Raw genomic sequence first — 21,779 nt, forward strand, 5'->3', positions numbered from 1 at the left:
TTGAGGAATATTCCATCGCTGGAGAGGAGGATGAGACAGGCTGTAGGGACCGGACTAGGAGCCAACTGGGATCACAGTTCAGGTGAGTCTCTCTCTGTTATTTTAGCTCCCTAGGCAAAATGAACATTTAACCCCTGCAGTGAGGGAGTGGCCCCACTGCAAGTATTACGATTTTATTTGCCTGGAGTTCTTCTTTAAAATAATAAAAAGTGGAGATGTTGCAGGATGTAACAAATTCAGTTTGATGTCATTTTGATATTGTTTGAAAATGAAAGTAAGCATATGAGTTTCTTTTTCATTCTTTTACAGACGGCCCCTTTTAAATAAAATCATTCAATACTCAAACTGAAAATGTAAACTTTTTTTAAAAGCTCTTTACATTTTCAAAATGCCCAGAGAAGTGACAATCAGCTATTAATAGACCCGTTATAAGCTGATTCAATAAAACTTTATTTCTTAAAGAGACACTATCACCAAATAAGAAAAAAACAACAAACCTGTAATATTTAGTACAGTATTAGGCTGAGTCCCTATAAAAGGTAAAAAGGGGGTGCTTCCCAGGTGCTTCTGACCATGTCCTTTCCAACCCCCAGGATGGCAGCATTCACTGAGCAGAATAAGCTTTTGTGTCTCTCAACATTTGCATTGTTTCCCGCTGGTGTATTTTTTGGCTTGTGTGCTTCTTCAGTGACGCAATAATCATAGAGTCCTTTATTTTCTGATTTACTTCTCCATCTGATGGACCCTTAAGGTTCCTTCAGAGGTTACTGGGGGCTCCCTGAGCAGTGGTGGATTGATCTCCCACCTGATTGTGCCTGCATAGTTCCAGCACCTACATCAGAACCAGTGGCAAGGGATCAGGTAAGAAACCATTGACACCAATGATTATTTCAGCGGTCTGTAAGAGGGACATTTCTTCCACTAATCAACAATGTAAAGAGGTCTTTCTTCAACTGACCACCACAGTAATGGGACATTAAAATTTTTAGTTTGATTAAGCTTTGGATGGCCAATACTCTATGATACTGGAAATATTAGCTTTGGGTGGACTGATAATGCAACATAGTAAAACTAAAACACAACTGTTTAGTAATCCACCTAAATTTTCATTTGGCTGCCCCTTCATATCGTTCATTACACAGCTAGGGTGAAACGGTTACAAAAAGATCACCTTTATTTATGAATTAGTTAGTTGCCAACAAGGAAAGAATGGCTATAGCTGAAAATCTGTAGAGAAAGGCCAGCCAACCTTGATATATTGGGCTCCAAAGAGTACAATGTAGTCCAAAATAATTTAAAAAAAAAGCCTTTCTGTTCTGCAATCTAGGGTTGTAAGGCAACAATTAACGGAATGTTGCAGAAAGAACACATGAAGGGAGGAAATGGAAATAAATAAAATGATACAACTTAAAGACATACATATACTTGACATCTAACATGAAACTAAAGTCGAGGCTAGTGTCCCTTTAAGGATGATCTTTGACAAAGGGCTGACCCATTATACCAAGCAGCCATAAGGCAGAATAGGTTACACACAGGACTTCTGGCTGGACCTGGTTAGCAGTAAATGGGAGCGCCAGGCATAGTCATGGTGTGAGGAACTGGGATGAATCTCTATTCGCAGTGGAAGCAGGAGGATGTAGTGCTGTCAGTGTCTGAGGACGATTCTGAGGGCTCCTCCGGAGGTTATCATCCATCTGTAGAGAACGCAATGGTATGTTAACAAACTATACGATTCAAACAAGTACCAGCAAATACTACTCATATGGACTTTTTTCAAGAGAAATTCACAGAGTGCAGTAATCCATAGCATGCAATCAGAATGTATCTTTATCTTATAGGACTACAATAACTGAAATATGGTTGGTTGCTGGGGGTATGCACTGTGCACTGCCTTACTGAGCCTTACTGACACAACACATTCAATAATTATACACAGAAGTACACAGGAAAAGGATTAGGTCTGCTTACTACTACCTAAGATTTGGCATATGGGAAAAGTCTACGAATTCCACTGAGGTGATTGCAGCCATTTGCAGCCAAAGGAAACAATCAGAAATAACCTTTCATTAGTTTCCTTTAACCAAAGAGGATGTCTGCTTCACTTCCACAGATTACTAGATCTTGCATACTGTCTTGTTACAATTTATGCTCTATCCTCAGCATTGCATTTAAGAAATACGTGTTTGCTTTGTGAAAAAACAACAAAATCTGGTGAAAGCTGGGGTCTGCAGATGCACATTTCAAAGCCGGACATAGAACTCATTGTTCTGACTTGCAGAGGATGAAAGAAAAAAAACCAAATGAGCTTTAGAGTGATCATGACCTGGCCTAAAATGTCCAAGGAAAGAACAGTGTTGAGGTACCTTAGTCCACAGCTTAACCCCTGGTGTCATGCCCTGTCTTTGTAATTCAAGTGCCAAATGTCAGAGCCTCTACGATCCTCAGACGTTCACGAGTCTTGATCATTTGTTAAAAAAGGTACCTGTAATAACCATGAAGTTTTGAAAGTGGAAACAGAAGTAAAATGCAGGCACCTTGTAGTTTTATCCTTTAAAGCAGATGTTTCCAACTCAAAAGGTATAGGGGACCTCAACTGCGGCGCCTGGCATTACTGAAGAGCCACACATACAGGGTTATTCACAAAAGGGTGAAGAGTTTGGAGAAGTGAACAATCTAGGACAACATAACTGGAATGTGAGTTGAATTGGAGAATTTTTCCTAATCTGCTATTTTGGCCTAGTTTGTTCACTTCTCCTGCCTTCTCCAAACTCTTCTCCCTTTTGTAGGGATGCACCGATATATCGGCCGCAAATGGCACTTTTGGCATAATGCCGAAAGTGCCATTTTCTGTCCGATACAGCAGTGCATCCGTTCTTGCGCTGCTCTGTGTCCCAGCGGGGAGGAGAGAAACTGTCACAGGCAGCCGAGCGCTGCGGGAGGAGAGCACTGTGAGCGGCCGGCGTCTCTCTTCCCCACACCGCTCAGCCTCCTGTCACAGATCAGAGGAGAGTGGTGTGTGGGCGGAGATAGCCAGTGCTGTCACAGCATGCTGAGCTCCGCTCGCTCAGCCTCCTGTGACAGCTGTCAGGATGGAGAGCGGGTACACACACTCAGTGATCGCTGAGTGTTTGTAAATAATTAAGGACAGAGCTTGTTGACTATATCCTCAATTATGAATGAATGGGTAGTGATCTACATCCCCTCCTGTTCATTCATAATTGTGGTTATAGTAAACATGCCATGTCCTCCAGTTATGAATGATCAGGAGCACTCAGTATAGAGGATTCCTGTTCATTTATAACAGAGGCTGCAGAAAAAGAGAGAGATTGAAGACTCTGTGTCCTCAAATCTTTTTCTATTTTAAAAAGGGAAATATCAGGGGTCTGGTTAGATCCCTGATATTTCCCCGAAGCCCCTAAAAGTAAAGTAAAAAATATTCAATAAAAATATTTGAAAAAAACAAACAAAAAAAACCAAAACATTTTCGGTTTTGGCCTGAATTTTTTTTAAATTTCGATTTAGTTTCGGTTTTGAAATTTTCATCTCGGTGCACCTCTACCCTTTTGTGAATAACCCTGATAATGTTCAGTAGATGTAATGCTAGAGATGAGTATAGGAGACTGTAGATATACTAGAGGAGATGATGGCCACTGTGGCCATACTCAGAGCCGGCGTTAGTGTAAGGCAACTCAAGCAGCCGCTTGAGGGCGCCAGCGGGAGGGGGCGGAAAGATCCTGACACAGCTGCAAACATATTTAGATGTAACGGTGTGTACAGGGCTCAGGGCTTCTACTGCAATGATCTCAGCTCCGCGCCGCCCCCTGTGCTGACTTTGGAGCCGCTCAGCCAGCATTGCATCTCCAGCTGTCCCCCCTGCCACGTGCCTTGTGTTGAGTCTCACACTACCTCCTCCGGGCCACTCTCTGCACTGTGGGAACTGTGGGAGGAGCGGTTCTCACCTCTCTCTTCACTGCCTCCTTGTCCCGGGCTGCAGGTACTAGTTTGTGTTTTTCTCTGTCCTGTGTGTAGGTCACTATGTTTGTGTATGTGTGTGTGTGTGTGTGTGTGTGTGTGTCACTGTGCTGTGTATATGTCACTATGTATGTATGCATGTGTGTGTGTGTCACTGTGCTGTGTGCATGTCACTATGTTTGTATGTGTCCCTGTGGATGTGTGTGTATGTCACTATGTTGTTATGTGTGTGTGTGTGTCACTATGTTGTGTGTGTGCCTGTGTGTCACTATGTTTGTGTGTGTGTCTGTGTGTATGTCACTATGTTTGTGTGTGTGTCACTATGTTTATGTGTCGGTGTGTCACTGTGGATGTGTGTGTGTGTGTATGTCACTATGTTTGTATGTTTGTGTGTGTGTGTATGTCACTATGTTTGTGTATGTGTGTGTGTCACTGTGGATGTGTGTGTCTGTCTTTCTCTGTGAGCTTGTAAGCCTCTTAAAGTCATAGTGCCCAATTCATATGCAGTGCGTGAAGTGATATATAAAATATATGCGTGTAAATAACAGAGATCACGTTACTATAAAAGGTTTCTACACTGTAAAGCACAATTTGCATTATTTTTATTTATTCCTGATCACCCAGATACATTTTACATGTTTTATTTATATATTTTGAAGTAACAAAAGCTAAACCAAAACTACAGCTCGTATACCGCGAGCTGTAGCTCGCGGTATACTGAGACGCGCAGTATACCGTGAGCTGCTGCTCTGGGTATACTTAGACGCCGCAGCTGAAGCGGATCCCGACAATTATGTCTGGATCCGCCCAGCTGCGTGAGTGACAACTGGCTCTGCCTACCAGAGCCAGCTGTACCCGCCCCCTCCCCCGTCCGTTCCGCCAGTCAGGACTGGCGGATCGGAGAGGGGAGGTGGGAATCCAGCCCCTCCCCTGTCACGGCAGAGACCCGTGGCAGGATCGAGAGGTGAGCGAACGATCCCCTTTACTATGCACTTTCAGAAAAAAACATGTCTTTAAAGGAAAGAAAAATGATGATAGTGGTGTACCAATGCCTTCAATAGACAATCACATGTGAAAGCAATATAAAAATCAGGACGTGTGTGCGTTTACTGGCTCTATTGTGTGATTTCAACAGCTACATATTTGAAATCAATGTCCCCATCCTCAATGAGACCAGAGTATTTCCTTAAATATTTCTTCTGGAGTAAAGTTGTGTTAAATTGCTGCTGGGAAAAGTCCAAATAGCTTCCTAACGACAACGCAGCTCATTTAGTGCGGTTAATGAATGTGTAGGCACACAGACACTCTGTTTATAGATACTTCCCCTGCAATGACATCAGCACACTTCCACGTAAAGGATGCCGAATTGCTGAAATCAGGATAATTGAGAAAACAAGGGTTTGTTATGAACTACTGGAAAATATGACTGGGCTCAAAGCAAAATATAATCAATGAGGCATGCCAGCCGGGTATAAAGAAAGCTTTGTTTAAGTAATTCAAGAGCGAATCAATCATATCACTAGCTATGTACGTGAACAAACGGTGTGCTTTTCTAGATGCGCCCTCATTGGTCTCCCGGTTAGACACAGGAGTGTGATCTAGGCTGTAATGGCCCATTTGCTGTGCCAATAGATTGTCCCATCCCTTCACAGCTACTTAATTCCCAGAAATGGGAAATGATTTTCCAGATGAACACCTATAGGGAATTGTGACTGAGCAGCAATGGCATTAACAGATGTGTATTGTTCAGTTCTCTAGGTAATGTGGTCTTTAATTTCCAATGCAATACATACTGAAGGCAAATGTCATCAACACTGGGACAAGGAAGATGTGGTCTATGAAAACTGGAACAAAAGGGACACTGCTGTCCTTAGTGACTGATAAATCTCTCATATACAGGTGAAACTCGAATAATTAGAATATCATGCAAAAGTAATTGCAGTAAGTGCTGCAAAAGGGGCCCAAACCAAGTACTGAGCACATATGCATGCTTGTACTTTTCAGAGGTCTGATATTGTTCTATGTACAATCCTTGTTTTATTGATTGCATGTAATAATCTACTTTTTTGAGATTGTGGATTTGGGGTTCTTGGGGTTTTCATGAGCTGTAAGCCATAATCATCACAATTATGACAAATCACGGCTTGAACTATCTTGCTTTGCATGTAATGAGTCTATCTCATATATTAGTTTCACCTTTTAAGTTGCATTAGTGAAATAAATGAACTTTGCACAATATTCTAATTATTCGAGTTTCACCTGTATTTTGCACAGCCAGACAGGATCAACACAGGAGCACAGACAAATGCACCCTCTCTATTAATCCTAATGACCACTGTCACAGGGACAAATACTGTAGTGATGGGAAATGTGACAGCTTGTCACTACACTAAGGGGTAAAGGGGACAACTAAAAAGAAAAGCCTTGGCTATAGAGATATTTCACATGGCCATTACCAGCAAGCCATAGTATAGGGATCTAGACTTTTTCCCTAGAAGAAACATACACTTCTATGTGTGGATACATGGAATAATACAGGTGGACAAACTCTGGCCCTTAATGAATAACTTAATGAATGCTGCTGAGAGAAGGATAAAAGCATTCTTCTGATGGGATGGAAGGGGGTCTATCTTAAAGAAGAACATTGGTTTGTATTATTCCAAGGGTGGGCAAACTCTGGCCCTCCAGCTGTTGTAAAACTACAAATCCCATCATGTATCTGTTCTGAGAGTCATGTCTGTGACTGTGACTCATGGGATTTGTATTTCCACAACAGCTGAAGGGCTGAAGTTTGCCCACCCCTGGAATAATATAAACCAATGTTCTTCTTTAAGATAGACCCCCTTCCATCCCATCAGAAGAATGCTTTTATCCTTCTCTCAGCAGCATTCATTAAGTTACAGCCTTCCAAGAACAATATACCTATTTTGCTAGCTATTGCACTGTTAACATTGCTAAACACATAGTTGGGGGTCTGGAAAAAGAGATGACACAAAAGGAGAAGAATGCTGGTTATAAACACAGGTCTGATTAGTAGAAAGGGAATAAAGAACATTAGAAACAGATTATAACCTTTTCTATGAGGTTGGATTCCTTATTTACAAGTTGTGTAAGTTTCTGTAAATTTGCATCTATTGCTTCCTGGCCAGCAGGAGGTGAGCCTATAGAGCCAAAGAAGAGAAGGTGAGAGCAGGAAATATCATTAGTATTAGAGCAGACAGTGAAAGAGACAAATAAGTAATGAAGTAATGAGGGTTTGAAACTTTTGTTAGACTGCAACTATGCTTAATAATCCTTTTCCGTATACCTGGAGTGCCCCTCAGATCCCAAAAATCTTTTATGGTCAGTGACTGAAGTCTAGAACTCATGGACATCACCTGGGTGTTCTCCCTAGTGATGCTTCGCAAGGTATTCATGGCAGCTTTCTTCAGTTGTTGGTTTTTCTACCTCAAGTGAAATGCATGTTCAGTCCGGTTGAGGTCAGGTCACCAATGTGGCCATTGAAGAATAATTCACTTATTTGCCTTTGAAAGCTCTTGGAATGCTTTTGCAATATATTTCGATGCATTGTCCATGTGTATGATGAAGCACTGTCCTATCAGTTTTGTAGTATTTGGCTCACTGGGAGTAGACTGTGTAACCCAATACACTTCAGAACTTATCCTATTGCTTCTTTCCACCAGTCATCACTAGTGCCCCAGTTCCACTGACCTCCATACATGCCCATGTCATAACACTGCCTCCACCATGATTCACAGATGATGTAGCATGCTTTGGATCATGAGCCCATTTTTCCATCTCAATATTCTTTTCTTCCGATCATTCTGGTACATGTTGATCTTTTCTGATCAGTTTCATATGTCCAAAATATTATTCCATACTGGGCAGGCTTGTTTTCTGACAAAGTCTACGCTGTACTTCCTATTAGTGAGGCTTTACCAGTGGTTTGAGGTAAGCCCTCTGTATTTAATTTCCTGAAGTCTTCTCTTGATTGTAGACTTTGCCAATACTACGCCTGCTTCCTAGAGAATGTTCTTTACTTAATGTAATGAAGGGGCTTTCCTTTACCACGGAAATAATTCTATAATCACCCAGCAGTTGACATCCTCAGTGGTCCAGGCCTTTTAGGGGGTTGCTAAACTCAGCAAGGGCATTGTTTCTTCTTAAGAATCTACCACATTGCTGATCTGGGCACTGCTAATGTTTTGTAAAATGTTTTGTAGGAAATATGGTAAGCGCACTACTATAAAAATGACTGAGTGGATAAATGTGGTTAAATGGTATTGGGTGTGCTGGCTCCTTAAACAGGGAGAGGAACCCTGTATACAGAATAAACAAAAAACAAGGAAAGAAGCGCTACTATCCTCCGATTATACATTCATGTTTGGAAATAAACTAATTTGGATTACGTATAATACATAAGGATCATTTGTGAAAAGAGGTGACTCACTGTTTGGTGGAGGTAATAGGTGAGTCAGTGGTCGCTGATGAAAAACTGGTGGCGCCGGCAGATGGGGGGATCTGCTCTGGAAACTTGAGCGCGAGGAGAGAACCAGTTCTGGTTTTTCATTTCTGACTTGCCTCGAAACGTGTAGCCGCCTAACACTTCCTCTCATCCGGCGAGACGGACCCCACAGCCTGTCAGTGCCGTGACCGCTCCCTAACGATATCTTGTCACTCACTCACTGCCTACTGACAGCGCAGCAACCGCAGCAGAGCGGCTTCCCCGACGGTCAGCTGAGTCTTGATAGCACTCGACAGCTACATCCAGTGCCCAATATGTGCACATCTGCGGAAGCCTGATGCTGTCTTCAGCCAACAGCTTCTCTACTCGCGCTCAAGTTTCCAGAGCAGATCCCCCCATCTGCTGGCGCCACCAGTTCTTCATCAGTGACCACTGACTCACCTATTACCTCCACCAAACAGTCACCTCTTTTCACAAATGATCCTTATGTATTATACGTAATCCAAATTTGTTTATTTCCAAACATGCATGTATAATCGGAGGGTAGTAGCGCTTCTTTCCTTGTTTTTTGTTGTTTATACTGCTAATATTTCTGCTAACTCTCTGATAGGTATGTTTTGTTTCATCAGCTTAATGATGGTCTTGTCTGTGTGCATTGACGGCTCTTTGGGTCTCAAATTTGAGTTCAAAGCATTAGCTTCCAAATGCAAGTCTAATACTTAGACCAAACTGCAGACCTTTTACCTGCTTATTAAAGAAATACTGAAGGAACTGCCCATCCCTGGCCATGGAACGGCTTGTAAGTTACCTAAGTAATGTTAGTTCTTTGAAAAGGAGGGGGCTGCATATATACACACACAATGCTGTAACTCCTAAACCATTTACCCAGATGGAATGTACACAGTTAGGTTAAAGTTGACAATTTGCACTTTCAGCTCACATTCATTATCGAACTCCAAGGCTAAAACAATAATAATCATGTACAGATCTTTATGGACCTAACTGTATATAAATGCTATTTGGCCTGACAAAGGATTTGTATTTCTGTCCATGCAGTCTGGAGATTTATACAACCCTGCCACACTGCACAGTTACTCTGGAGACCTGACTGATCTGACTGATCTGATTCAGTTAAAAAACACCAGCCTGTGAATGGGCAGCAACAGACTTGACCATATCTCTGCTGGGTTTAGATATGCTTTAAATGACTCTGGGCAGTAGAAAATGTAAACCATGCTCCTCCGCACTGCAAGGGTTAAGTGCTTGTTTTTGTCTAGAGTCTAAAATAACAAAGAAATACTCACCCGAAGGCCGGAGCCAGCTGGCTGCTAGACTGGATCCTGCAGCCAGCTCCGCTAGAGCAGTCTAAGAACATACGAGTCATCACGTCCAATACGGTGTACAGGACTCGAGGACACCAAGAGACATACCATCACCGGACCGGAGGGGGGGAGAAGCTGTAGGGATCGGTGTACAGCCAGGCAGGGCCGAGGTTCGGGTGAGAATATCTGTGTTATTTTAGACCCTAGGGGAAAATGAGCACTTAACCCTTGCAGTGTGGCCCCACTGCAGGGGTTACGTTTTCTTCTGCCCGGAGTTCTTCTTTAACAACAGTGAAAACTGCAGTGCTGCTCTGCAGTAACACACCCACCACCCAAAATCAGTTCTGAGTATCTTAGGCGACACAGCTTCGTGAAACCATAAAAGCAGATTTTGGCTGGCTGGCTTTAACTGCCCTTTGCCTGATCATGCATTAAATAAATCAATTTCATGCTAGTGGTGTAGTCCCCAAACACCAATATCTTCCTATAGCTTTACCAGCCATGCAACAGATGATGTGTACATACCTTCAGCATTCTGTGTGAAATAGGCACTAAGAATATGGTCACAAAATTCACACAAGTTGGAAAGCTGCTTTAAATGTTCTTGCAACTGGACCTTGGGAAGATGAGCTTTATAGAGAGGAGCCAGGAAACCAAAGACGAAGGCGTCCAAAGACGTAGGCCTGAAATCAGACAAAAACGCTTGCTTAAAGTTGTAAGCACTACTGTAATGTTTGCATGAAGTTCCGTTCTGCGGCTGACACAAAGAATTACTGAACATACATTTACATTCTATAGCGGGCACCTCCAGGTAGTAAGGCGAAGAGGGTGGGTCAGAGTCAGCAACCACGGAAGGTGGTTATCTGCATATTAGTAGATAGAAAGAGGTCACCAGCACTCCAATCCAGAGATTCACATTCGTGTAAATCCATTTTATTGACAAAAGTCATAAGAAAAGCGATTTCGGGCCCGCGCAGGGTCCCCTTCATCAGGCTCAGTAATGACGTCACTACTGAGCCTGATGAAGGGGACCCTGCGCGGGCCCGAAATCGCTTTTCTTAAAATGGATTTACACGAATGTGAATCTCTGGATTGGAGTGCTGGTGACATCTTTCTATCTACTGTTGTAGTGTGAGTGGCGCCATGCGCATTCATTGCAGGCACCCATTATCATTGGGACAGACCGGTAAGGAGTGCAACAAGGTATATGGACTTTATATCTGCATATCAGAGCGCTATCAGGGTGCTCTACAGAAATCTGCAGCTAACATTTGTATCAGCAACAGGAACACTGCACACCTACATGCAAAATAAAATTCTTCATTATTTAAAACAGCCAGCATGAACATGTATTAAACTGACGCATTTCACACTAGGCAAAGGCCTTTCTCAAGCTTTTCCTAGAACGAAACACATCACAGAAGAATTTGTTTTTGCTGGCTGTTTTAATAAAGCAAGTATATTATTTTGCATCTCGGTGTGCGGTGTTCCCGATTTCTGGTACAATTGACTGCTGGTGTTATCTCAAGGAACCAGGTTAGCCCTCCCAGTTCCTATCTTTGAACTACACAACAATTAGTCCTGATGTTATGGAGAATAGGACAGTAGGAGAGTTTAAGTAGTTCAAAAGACTACTTGGTAAGGCCGATACCATTCAGCCCACAAAAATGCTGTGTTGTCAGTCCAGAAGACTTGGGAGCTGAGTGCATTTCTGGCAGATCAACATATATTTTTCTGTACTCACAGAGTCTTTAAAGGGATAAAACATTGGGAAATGTGCATGTATTGCAGAGATGTACTACATATTGTGGCCTGACATACACTCTAAATGACAGCTATCACAGTTTTGGTTTATATGTGGGAATTATTATTGCTCAAAAATTCCAATCTATGTTATATTGATGCATTGAGTGTTGCAATTAAATTAATTGATGTATAATTATTATTATTGTTAGAATAGCCCCCTTTGGTCCCCTGAGGAAGCTTTGTGCGAAACGCGTTGGGACCTGGATATATGTCAGTTCCTGTAAATCAACAATGAATGACAATCCGTAAATGAATAATGAATGACAATCATGTTTGCAATTATGGATATTTAACTAAGTTTTAAATGGTTGAGGTTGGGCATATTCTGTGCACTTTGTGTGTGTTATAGCGAATTGGGGGTTTTATTCATATGAACTGTAATTTATTTTTTTATTTTATTTATTATATGTACAATAAATTTTGATATTTTTTTTCACACATGTATTGGTTGTATACCTCTCTTAAACCCCTATTCTTCGTTTTTTCTTTATATGTGGGAATTGTAAATACACTTCTGAATGCATAGGCTTTCAATATAACACAACTAGTATTTGACTATACACACACACTTTCATATGCCATATTGAATAAAGCCATCAATGAAGGATGACGATGCTTTAATCCAGAGGAAGCAACTTTTCAATCTCAATACACAGCAATTTACCTGATTGGCCTTTTAGACAAATTCTAAGCAGAAATCAGCAATGTTTACTCTTAAACCATTAACTCAAACTGGAAAAGTGCTCGATTTCCTTTCTGAAACTCACATTTCTCTAAAAAAGTAGCGCGATGCTCCCAGTCTGTTGGAGAGGAGATTGAGACATTCCTTGGCATCCTTATAAACCTACAAAAACAAACAAAAAATATTATGAGCATAAAAGCCCAAGATGCAAGGGCTACTGGAAAAATGGTAATATCTTTCTTGAGGACATTTTGTTGTTGCCTATTGCTTCATAAAGCCCCGTCACTATAAAGCAATTTATGGAAAAGCTGGAAACTGTAGCAGCAGATCACATTACGATGTTATCCTGAAATACAGCTCTTTGTATTCTTCTCTTGGACTTTTCCATATTTTGTAGTATTACCACCTAGAATAAAAATGGATCCAAGTGGGTTTTACGCCACTGATCTACATAAAGTATTAAAACGGCCAAGATGGAAGAAACATCAGTTTTCCAAATAAACAGACGAAAAACCGAAAAGTCCTGATTTCAAAACTATCCAACCCCCTTTATCGTAGATTAGCCTTAATTCCTTCACAAGTCAACTTTTAATGAAATGAAGTCCACATTGGTGTGCAATTACAGTGTCACATGATCTATAAATAAATACTCTGCTTCTGGAGACTTTTAGTGAGCATATCTAAAAAAAAACAACAGCATCATGAAACCCGAGTTATCAAAACATGACCGGGATAAAGTTCTGGAGAGGCACCAGCTAGGGATGGGTTATACAATACATTACAGACCTTTAACATCTACATAGGACCATTAAATTAATAATTTATAAAACGACAATGTAGAATATTAGAGTTTTTAGACTTTGGTTAGAGAAAGCTGTCCACGAAAGCTAAGTGATAAAGACAGAATCAACTAAAAGGCAACAGCAACTCCAAAAGAGGTGCAGAAAACCACATGAGGGAAAAAAGATTCTTTAGTCTTAAGAGACAAAAACTTAATTTCTTGGCCCTGAAAGACTTTTTGGCTTTGCCACCAGCCTTGGCTCCATCCAGGTTACCACCTCCTCCTTCCCACAACATTTCAGCACTCCCCTGCCAAGATCCCCAAGAGGTGCTCTAACCTGGATGACCTAGCATTATCCAGGCTTGCAGACACCTTCCCTCTCTTAGCAGTCTCACAAGGGAAGCTCCAAGAGGCTTAGGTAGATGAGAGTGAAAACCTGGATCATGTCTAGGCTAATGTGCGTGGCTAAATGTTATCTCAGAGGTATTGAAAAGGATAGGTACTCCATTAGGCTCAAAAAGATTGGTAAAAGGCCCTTTCCCATCCCCCTCTTTTCTGGATGCATGCCAAATAATGAACAGCTAAATTACGGCCTGCTGAAGGAATGGACTCAAAACCAGATTCCAAGTCCATGATATAACTGTACTAGATAACTGCTATAACTCAAAGGTCTGAGGTTTAAGACCTCTGATGGAATAGACTGAAGAAGGCAATCTTACACTGCTTGACCCAGGTCACTACTAGGCTTGTTTCTGGGCTCCATTCATTGAGATGGAATTAGTCAGATGGTCAAGTCACACTATAGCCAGCAAAAATCACCAATAGGATACACCCCTATAGCAGTAACATTCAGGAAGGAAGGGCCATTTACCCTCTATATGCCTGGTGGCCCACCAAGCCTAGCACTCAGCATCCCTCATAGTAGAGGTTTAGCAGCATAAGTGGGAACATCTGAACATCTTATATTCTACAAAAGGTATACACAAAAAGGCAATGTTCTCCTCCGCCTAATATAAACAGACAGAAAGTGCTAAGGCAGGGAGTGAGGGTGGACTCTGTATACAAATACAATAGACTTTAGCCCTTGTTCACACCTGAATGTTTTGTAGCGCGTTCTACGCTCGACGAACGCCCTACAAAACGCTCAAAAATATAAATCCCATTGTATTCAATGGTCTCATTCCCACCTTGGCGTATTTCCGCCCGTCCCTAACGCGCTACAAAACGGCCCACGCCTGAAAAGGTACAGGTACTATTTCTGGGCCGTTTTGTTGCGCGTTTCCATTGGGATACAGCCAAGTAGCCTTCGGAAACGCGAATCGCGGTAAAAAAAAACACGCGGCAGATGCGCATATGCAATACGCCTAGGTGTGAGCGAGACCTTACAGACTATAGACATGTGCCATGACCAGGTCTTCTGATACCCAAGGTGAATAAGCCAACATGTTCCTCTCAATCTGAGCTGAGATGGATGGTTCTCACATGACCACACATACTGTTGTGAAAACTGTGCAGGGTGCCGTCCACTTGCCATAGGGTTGGCACCTTTATCTCCAAAGAAAACCAGACAGTTTGAGAGGGTGTTCAAGAAAAAACAAACAAATTGCAAGGAAAATAATGTTTAAAAAAAAAACATTTACATTAGTAGAAAGAAAAAGGGAAAAGGTAGTTTTTCTTCCCATACATGTGTCTGCTGCCCAACTTCTGGGCTGAGAGGCATCTAGCCTACAATTTTGACTGAGTCCTACTGACTGGCACAAAGTCAAGCTCCGCGATCCCTGCCGCCACCAACAGTCTTGACAAATGTCAATGATTCAATCAAACAGGTAGAAAACTGTCACCAAACAGTCAATGCAGCCAATCAGCTGCAATAGACTGCCTGGGGAGATTATTTCATCTACAATATTTAGTATGGATGGAGAAATCTGTTAGAATTCCTTTGTTCTACTCGCGGGCTGTATGAAAAAAGTGTATGGTCAACTTTACTCTACCCAGAAGTTAGCAAACAGGCAGCCATGGCCTCACCCCTTGTAGTCCTCTGGACAGGACCATACTTTTAATGAGGCAGCCTGAGGCTGTTGCCTCAGGCAGCATCAGTTTGGGTCACGCGGGGGCAGCAGGCAGAGTGGCATGGCTGCTCTCCTGCTGCTCAATGTTTGCAGTGTGTCTGCCACCTGTTTCTGGCTAGAGCGTCCCAGGTTGCTAAGAGCCAAGTGGGGAGAAGTATAAGTGCCATACACATCTCAGCTCTGAGCAACCTGGGACGCTCTGGCTGGTGTCCCACCCAGCTCCTGGCAACCAGTGACATCACTGGTTGCTAGGAGTTGGGCGGGATGCCCAGCTGGGAGCGGAGAAGCAGAGCCTTCAGAGGGGTGCATGACTCCACCACTGCCCCCGCACTATAGAAGGTGTAGCCAGTGCTGGTGGTGCACAAATGCAGGCAAAGCATTCCCATGCTCGTTCTAAGCAATAACCTCAGAAAGTAGGGCTGGAAACACAGAATCATGTGGCAAGAAACTACAGTCCTGTCCAAAAGCAAGATGAAAAGCCTGTGGAATATGCAATAGATTATTTTAAACTTTGATTTACAGTAAACTGAGTCAATGTTCTGACTTTAGTACAGCTGCAGTGTCTCCTGGACAGAATTCACAGTTATTTTTTGGCTGGAGTTGGCCTATTATTAACCTTTGTTCTGTTGTTACCTGAGCTTCCACTTCATTCAGACTGTAGAGCGGAGGCTGCCCCTTGGTCACCAGGATCCTGTTCAAAGCCTCTCTGGACATCTTCCCAGGCAGGTAAAAGCTCAGAGGGAAAGGAGTGTGTGATGAGTACCAGGGCCTTGTTACACTGGAATAATTCTCAGCATCAACCCAAAATGTGTGCAGCTGTGAAAATACAGACGTATCAGTAAGAAAAGTTAAATAACCAGCATGGAATCTTAATTCAGCTATACATCAGTGCAGACAAGATTACATGATTCATAATGTAATCCCTATCCATATTCCCAGACAGCTTAAGTGCCGAGTTTTATGACTTCATCAGCAAATACACAAATGAAGGGATCATTTTAACTACCGTATATCCTGACCATGCAGAATTGTATAGGTGCTCTCCTTTATGAGAAACCTGTATTGAGAGACAGAGGCTGTCATTCAGAATTTCAGACCACCTTCTGGTGCTAGTTGCCTGGCTGCCTCTGACTTCAATACTTTATGAAATCACTCACCTTGAACAAACATAAAGAACAGATTAAATACCTATTCTGCATCAGAAAGTACGACAGCCAATGAATCAGCATGACAGCCGGGTAGCTAGCATTTTTAGAGAAGTCAGCAGCGGCAACCGTCAATACTTCTTAGTTATAGGTGTCATTTTAAAAGAGATTCTAGTTAAAATGTGAACCTGTGCTTCGTGCATGCAGGGCAAGCAACAGGTTTACCTAAAGTGTATGAAAATCCAAAATATAATCCTCAGTATGTTTGGCATCATGTCCCACCGTAAACTGTTTTGTGCATATGTTGCAAAGTTTCTTTCTTGGAGATTCTGTCTGTAACAGCACCTCCTTTTGCAAGCTGGCAACGCTAAGCCACTGCCTCGCAACTGTCAGCGGCGTTGTCACCTTGCAGGGCATGCTGCTTCAGTTGGTTGGTGAGCTGCCTATCTGATAGACAACCCAATGGCCAACTGAAAGATTTCCCCCCACCAGCAATGACTGTGATCAATAGTCCTATATATTAGGCACTATATCAAACAGTAAATATCCAGCTAGATGCCCAGATTGTCATTTAGCTATGGGTGGCACAAGGAAAACAGATGTCTGCTGAATATATCTTGAATAGTGCTAAGTACACTCACCATTGCAGGAAGCAGTTTCTCCTCGAGTAGAGCAATGTATGCCAGTGTATCTGACCCCTCTCTCGCCGATAGCACATAATCAGCATTATATTTCTGTTAATAGTAAGAATAAAGCATTTAAGCTGTAGACTTGTGCAGATACTTTGAAAGAATGTCATATGAACATAACATCACATTTGCAAAAATATATATTTTTTACCTATAGCATCAATATGATCAAACTGGGAAATTTAGATTAGGACATGCAAGGGCCTTGTGATGTACAATGATCAATGATGGCAAATTGAGCTGATCATCACCTCATATTAGAGAGTTGCTATATTTCAATTTATAGTACGCAGGATAAAAAGTGTTGTCACCTTAAAGCTTAAAGGCCACTTCTTCAGGAATGATGTTCAGGTCTCGCGACACTTATCTACTCACTGACATATCAACATGGATGTCACACCACTTCCTTAACCAGTTGACATCCGCGGTGTTAAACCCCCTTCCCATCCAGGCCATTTTTCAGTATAAAAAACGGGTGTGTGCATTGATCGGGACTTTTCTGCCCGTGCGTGCCCGCTAGGGGGCGCGCGCGAGCAGAAAAAAATTGCCGTCTGGAGACGGCAACCCGCAGATGCTGCAGTGCCGTCCGTCCGTTTTTTTACTACGGGCGGACGGCAAGAGGTTAAACTAAACTGGTCCAAAACTAAACTTATAATATTTCCTCCTCTTTATGTCCCATCCCCTGACTTCTCCATCACGATCAACAGTACAACTTTCAACTCCTCCCCTCATGCAAGGGTGATCGGTGTAATCCTCGATTCTGAGCTCTTCTTACAGCCCCACATCCAATCACTATCCAAATTTGCTGACACAACCTTCGTAACCTTTCCAAAATGCATCCCTTTTTAAGAAATTACCCCTTATCAACCCGTCAGCATCTGCAACCTCTCTCTCCCAATCTCTCCACTGGCTCCCACTTGCCTAACAAATAAAATTAAAAAAACTAACAATAAAACATACAAAGCCATCTACAACTCTGCCCCCAACTACATCACTAACTTTATCTTAAATTATTACCCAAACCGTCCTCACCACTGCGCTCCAGACCTCCTACTCAGTAGCTCCCTCATCACCTCCTCCCATGCTCACCTTCAAGAGTTCTCCAGAGCCTCTCCCATGCTCTGGAACTCCCTACCCAAATCTATGTGTTTATCTCCTACTCTGTCCACCTTTAAGCGATCCTTGAAGGCTCATCTCTTCAGGGAAGCCTATCCCACCTCAACATAACTGTCCTTTTACTTCTTTCATTAACTCATCCCACACAATTATTACCTTTTGTATCAATTGCTTAGCTTACGTAACACGTGTTTGCACAGTATACTAGGCTTTCTAAGTACAGCACTCTCTGCTTTAACATATAATTTATTAAAGCAGATGTTAAAGCCAGGGGTACCATATTTTCACAAACTCTGGTAATCTGTCATGTGAAATTCTCAAAATGTTTTCATGAGTCATAACCCATTAAAGTTTGGTTTTAGCCATAGTTAAATTAATCGTTGACGATTCCTAGGATCTACCGATTTCGATTTTTGCCGCTAAGAAGAAGCAGCGTACCAGCATTGGAGACCGTTTTGGTATTCCAATTAAATTAATCATTGAGGAGGGCTATACATAGATTTTGGGGTATATTAAAATTGGTAACAGAAATTGACACTGCCTGGCCAAAACAAAAGTCACCACCTGATTTAGCAAATAGGTAAAAACCCTCCACTGGATAAGTGTTATGGTCTGGTGATACTTCAGTCGGTCAGGTCTAGGTTCAGTAACGTTATGTCCCAAAAAATGAGGTCAGCTGCCTACCTGGGTATACTGAAAAACCCTGATGGCAGGGGCATATTCCAGGATGACAATGCCAAGATTTCCATTTTCACACATGGATTGGTCACCACAGAGTCCAGACCTTAGACATATTGAGAATCTAAGACTAAGACTTTACGCAGTGGTCTGACTCTCCCATCATCACTACAAGATCTTGGTGAAAAAGTAATGCAACTTAGGATGGTAATTAATAGGAGGAGAACTATGAGGTGAGTGATTTTCACTTAACCTCATAGTTCGAGCCGACGAGTGACAATATAAATTGTCACACGTTGGCTCAATAGATCGAGAAGTGAGCGAACACATACCGTTGCTCGCTCACTTCTTGATGATGTCCCTGCAGAGAGCCGTGACTGTCACTCACGGCTCCCCTCCCCATTCCGATCCTCCAGCGCTGACTGGCGGAACAGACGGGGGAGGAGGCGTGTACTCTAGATAGGCAGAGCCAGCTGTCACTCACGCAGCTGGGTGGATCTCAGCAGTAATGTCAGGATCCGTCCCGGCTGCGTCGGTCTCAGTATAACGCAGGCTGTAGCTCACAATATACTGAGTTTCGGGTCACAGGAGGACGCTAGTTTATGTCCTCCCGTGACCCTTAGGAGAACTATGGGGAAAACCACTTACCCCCATAGTTCTCCTTTAATGTGGTGACATTGCATAAGCCTATCGAAATGATGCCACTGGGAATGTGTGCCATAATCAAAGCTAAAAGGCGGTCCAAGAAAATATTGGAGTGTGTGACTTTTTTTTCGACCAGGCAGTGTACTATATTGTTCCTCAATAGCTGCTTTGTCTGAAACAGTGTGAAGAAGTATTCAGATTAGGGATGCACCGATATATCGGGCGAAAATTGCACTTTTGGCTAAATACCGAAAGTGCAATTTTTGTGCCGATACATCGGCGCATCCCTGCGTTCTCTCCTCCCCACTGGGTGCTGCTCTGTGTCCCAGCGGGGAGGAAAGAAAGCGTAAAAGCCGCCCAAGCGCAGCGAGAGGAGAGCGATGTGAGCGGCCGGCGTCTCTCCTCCCACAACGCTCAGCCTCCTATTATAGTCCGGCAGAGCGATGTGAGGGCGGAGACAGGCCGCGCTGTCACAGGAGGCTGAGCTCTCCTCCCTGCTCAGCTCGCTCAGCCTCCTGTGACAGCGTGTCAGGAAGGAGAGCGAGTACAAACACTCAGCGGTCAGTGATCGCTGAGTGTTTGTAGATAATTGAGGACATAGCATGTTGACTATATCCTCAATTATGAATGAATGGGAAGTGTTGTTTAGACCCCCGATATTTCCTCAAAGCCCCTCAAAGTAAAGTAAAAAATAAAAATATTTAATAAAAAATGAATAAAAATAAATATAAAAAAAGTTTATAAAAAATAAATAAAAAATAAAATATTTTAAAATGTGAAAATAAAAATAAACATTTTCAATTTTGGCCTGACAATTTTTTTGATTTCGGTTTCATTTTTGGAATTTCCATTTCAGTGCACCTCTAATTCAGATATATATTTTTTCTAATGTAGAAGGAACTAACTTTGATGACAACAAAGTTTGTTTCAATGAGAGACACAATAAGCATTTGCTTGTGAGCCTGTATCAAGCATTTGTGCCAATCTCTGGTTACTACAGTTTAATGTTTCCTTTTTCCCAGTAGGGTAGTTTGGATGTAGTAGTTGTAAACTGAGTGTATAGGAAGGAAATACTTCCTTTCTGTCCCATTGAGGTGAAGCACCAATGTTCTAAAAGAGGTCATAACAGGCCCTTATTTCATGAGTGATGTTTATAAACTGCACAATTTGATTTAATCTAAATGTCTTGCATGAAGGCATCTTAAAGGTGTTAACCAAGTGCTCCTTTGTGAAAATTCCTTTATGAACAATAAAAAGGCACCTATTCTGTGCAGACCTTTATCTATCCACCATTTAGGGCTCATTCACACTATATGAGGTGACTGACATTTTCCAGCAAGGGAACACCAGTCACAGCTAGGGCACATAAACACAATTGTTTATGTGCCCCCATCTATACCACATTGGTGTGATCTGCGATGCAGTATTCTGTGAAAGAATGCGGACATTGCTGCATTTTTTCACAGCATACTGGACTGCACCACAGGTCACTGCCCTGCTGTTTGGTGACCTGAATTGGCTATACAGTTTGTAGACTCCAAATAAAGTTGAAAGAAAAGTAACAACGCAAGGGACAGGGGCTCACCGCTGCCAATCAACTGACACTAGCTACATGGTAGAACACAGTGTTTTATTGTGCGTCTTGTGTGAAGGAGCCCTAAAATGCAGTAATTTCCATTCCAGGTGAAGATAACTGAGAAAAGGGCTAGTGGTGTATGTTGTAATAAAAATAATTTACTTGTGTTATTCCAGATATTTCATGAATGAGTTAATGTTGGAGACATTAAGACTGGCCTTTGTTTAGAAGTGAGCCACATTAGAAGGTCTACAGAGAGTGATCCATCTGCTAAGGACTCTTTAGTAAACCCAAAAATGATCTGGGATTAGGATGTTTAAGCATTATAATGTAGGTAAGACAGTCTTTTTTAAAGCATTTATGAAATCAGGAATCCAACAAAGATGGACTTTTCCATTTTGTATGATTTTTTCATATGCTGAAGTACACTCCTTCTCTACATGTCCTCTGCCAGAACATACGCCACCTCCCTCTCCAATTTGGCAGAGATCTGGACATCATAGACAATTACATCAGCTCTCTACTTGAATAGATACTTTAATGATTAGCTTTAATGTTATATAAACATTCTTTTTAAGTCATGATTTAAATTATAATACATTTCGTAAATGGTCATGGCAGGCTGGATGAAGTAGCCATGCAATCCACTTAAATTTGTTCTTTCGCGTGGAAAGATTGACTTCCAGTTCTTTGTCATTCTATTTACAGGCACAGAATTTTTTTATTCAAGAAAGTATTCAGCCCGATTCATGTTTTTTCATTTTGTTTAATGTTTTGTTATTCTTTTCCCCATGGTTATCCTTTTAAGGAATGGGCCTTTCTCCTCCTCC

General features: G+C 42.1%; 1 protein-coding gene across 1 annotated transcript in view; it reads right to left on the bottom strand.

Annotated features, from left to right (window-relative positions):
- Positions 1–1,511: 1,511 nt before the first annotated feature.
- The window catches only part of MTX3 (metaxin 3), a 37,682-nt gene continuing 17,414 nt past the window's right edge, over positions 1,512–21,779 (bottom strand). The window contains exons 4-9 of the mRNA XM_018569221.1: positions 16,887–16,979; positions 15,734–15,916; positions 12,336–12,412; positions 10,288–10,445; positions 7,048–7,136; positions 1,512–1,697 (exon numbers count right to left, since the gene is read on the bottom strand). Of these exons, the coding sequence (XP_018424723.1) occupies positions 1,587–1,697; positions 7,048–7,136; positions 10,288–10,445; positions 12,336–12,412; positions 15,734–15,916; positions 16,887–16,979 (711 nt within the window). The 3' untranslated portion in view covers positions 1,512–1,586. The remainder of the gene's footprint in view (positions 1,698–7,047; positions 7,137–10,287; positions 10,446–12,335; positions 12,413–15,733; positions 15,917–16,886; positions 16,980–21,779) is intronic.

This window comes from Nanorana parkeri, unplaced genomic scaffold, assembly GCF_000935625.1.
Source record: "Nanorana parkeri isolate BGI_ZX_2015 unplaced genomic scaffold, ASM93562v1 scaffold34, whole genome shotgun sequence".
NCBI classification, from domain to species: Eukaryota; Metazoa; Chordata; class Amphibia; order Anura; family Dicroglossidae; genus Nanorana; species Nanorana parkeri.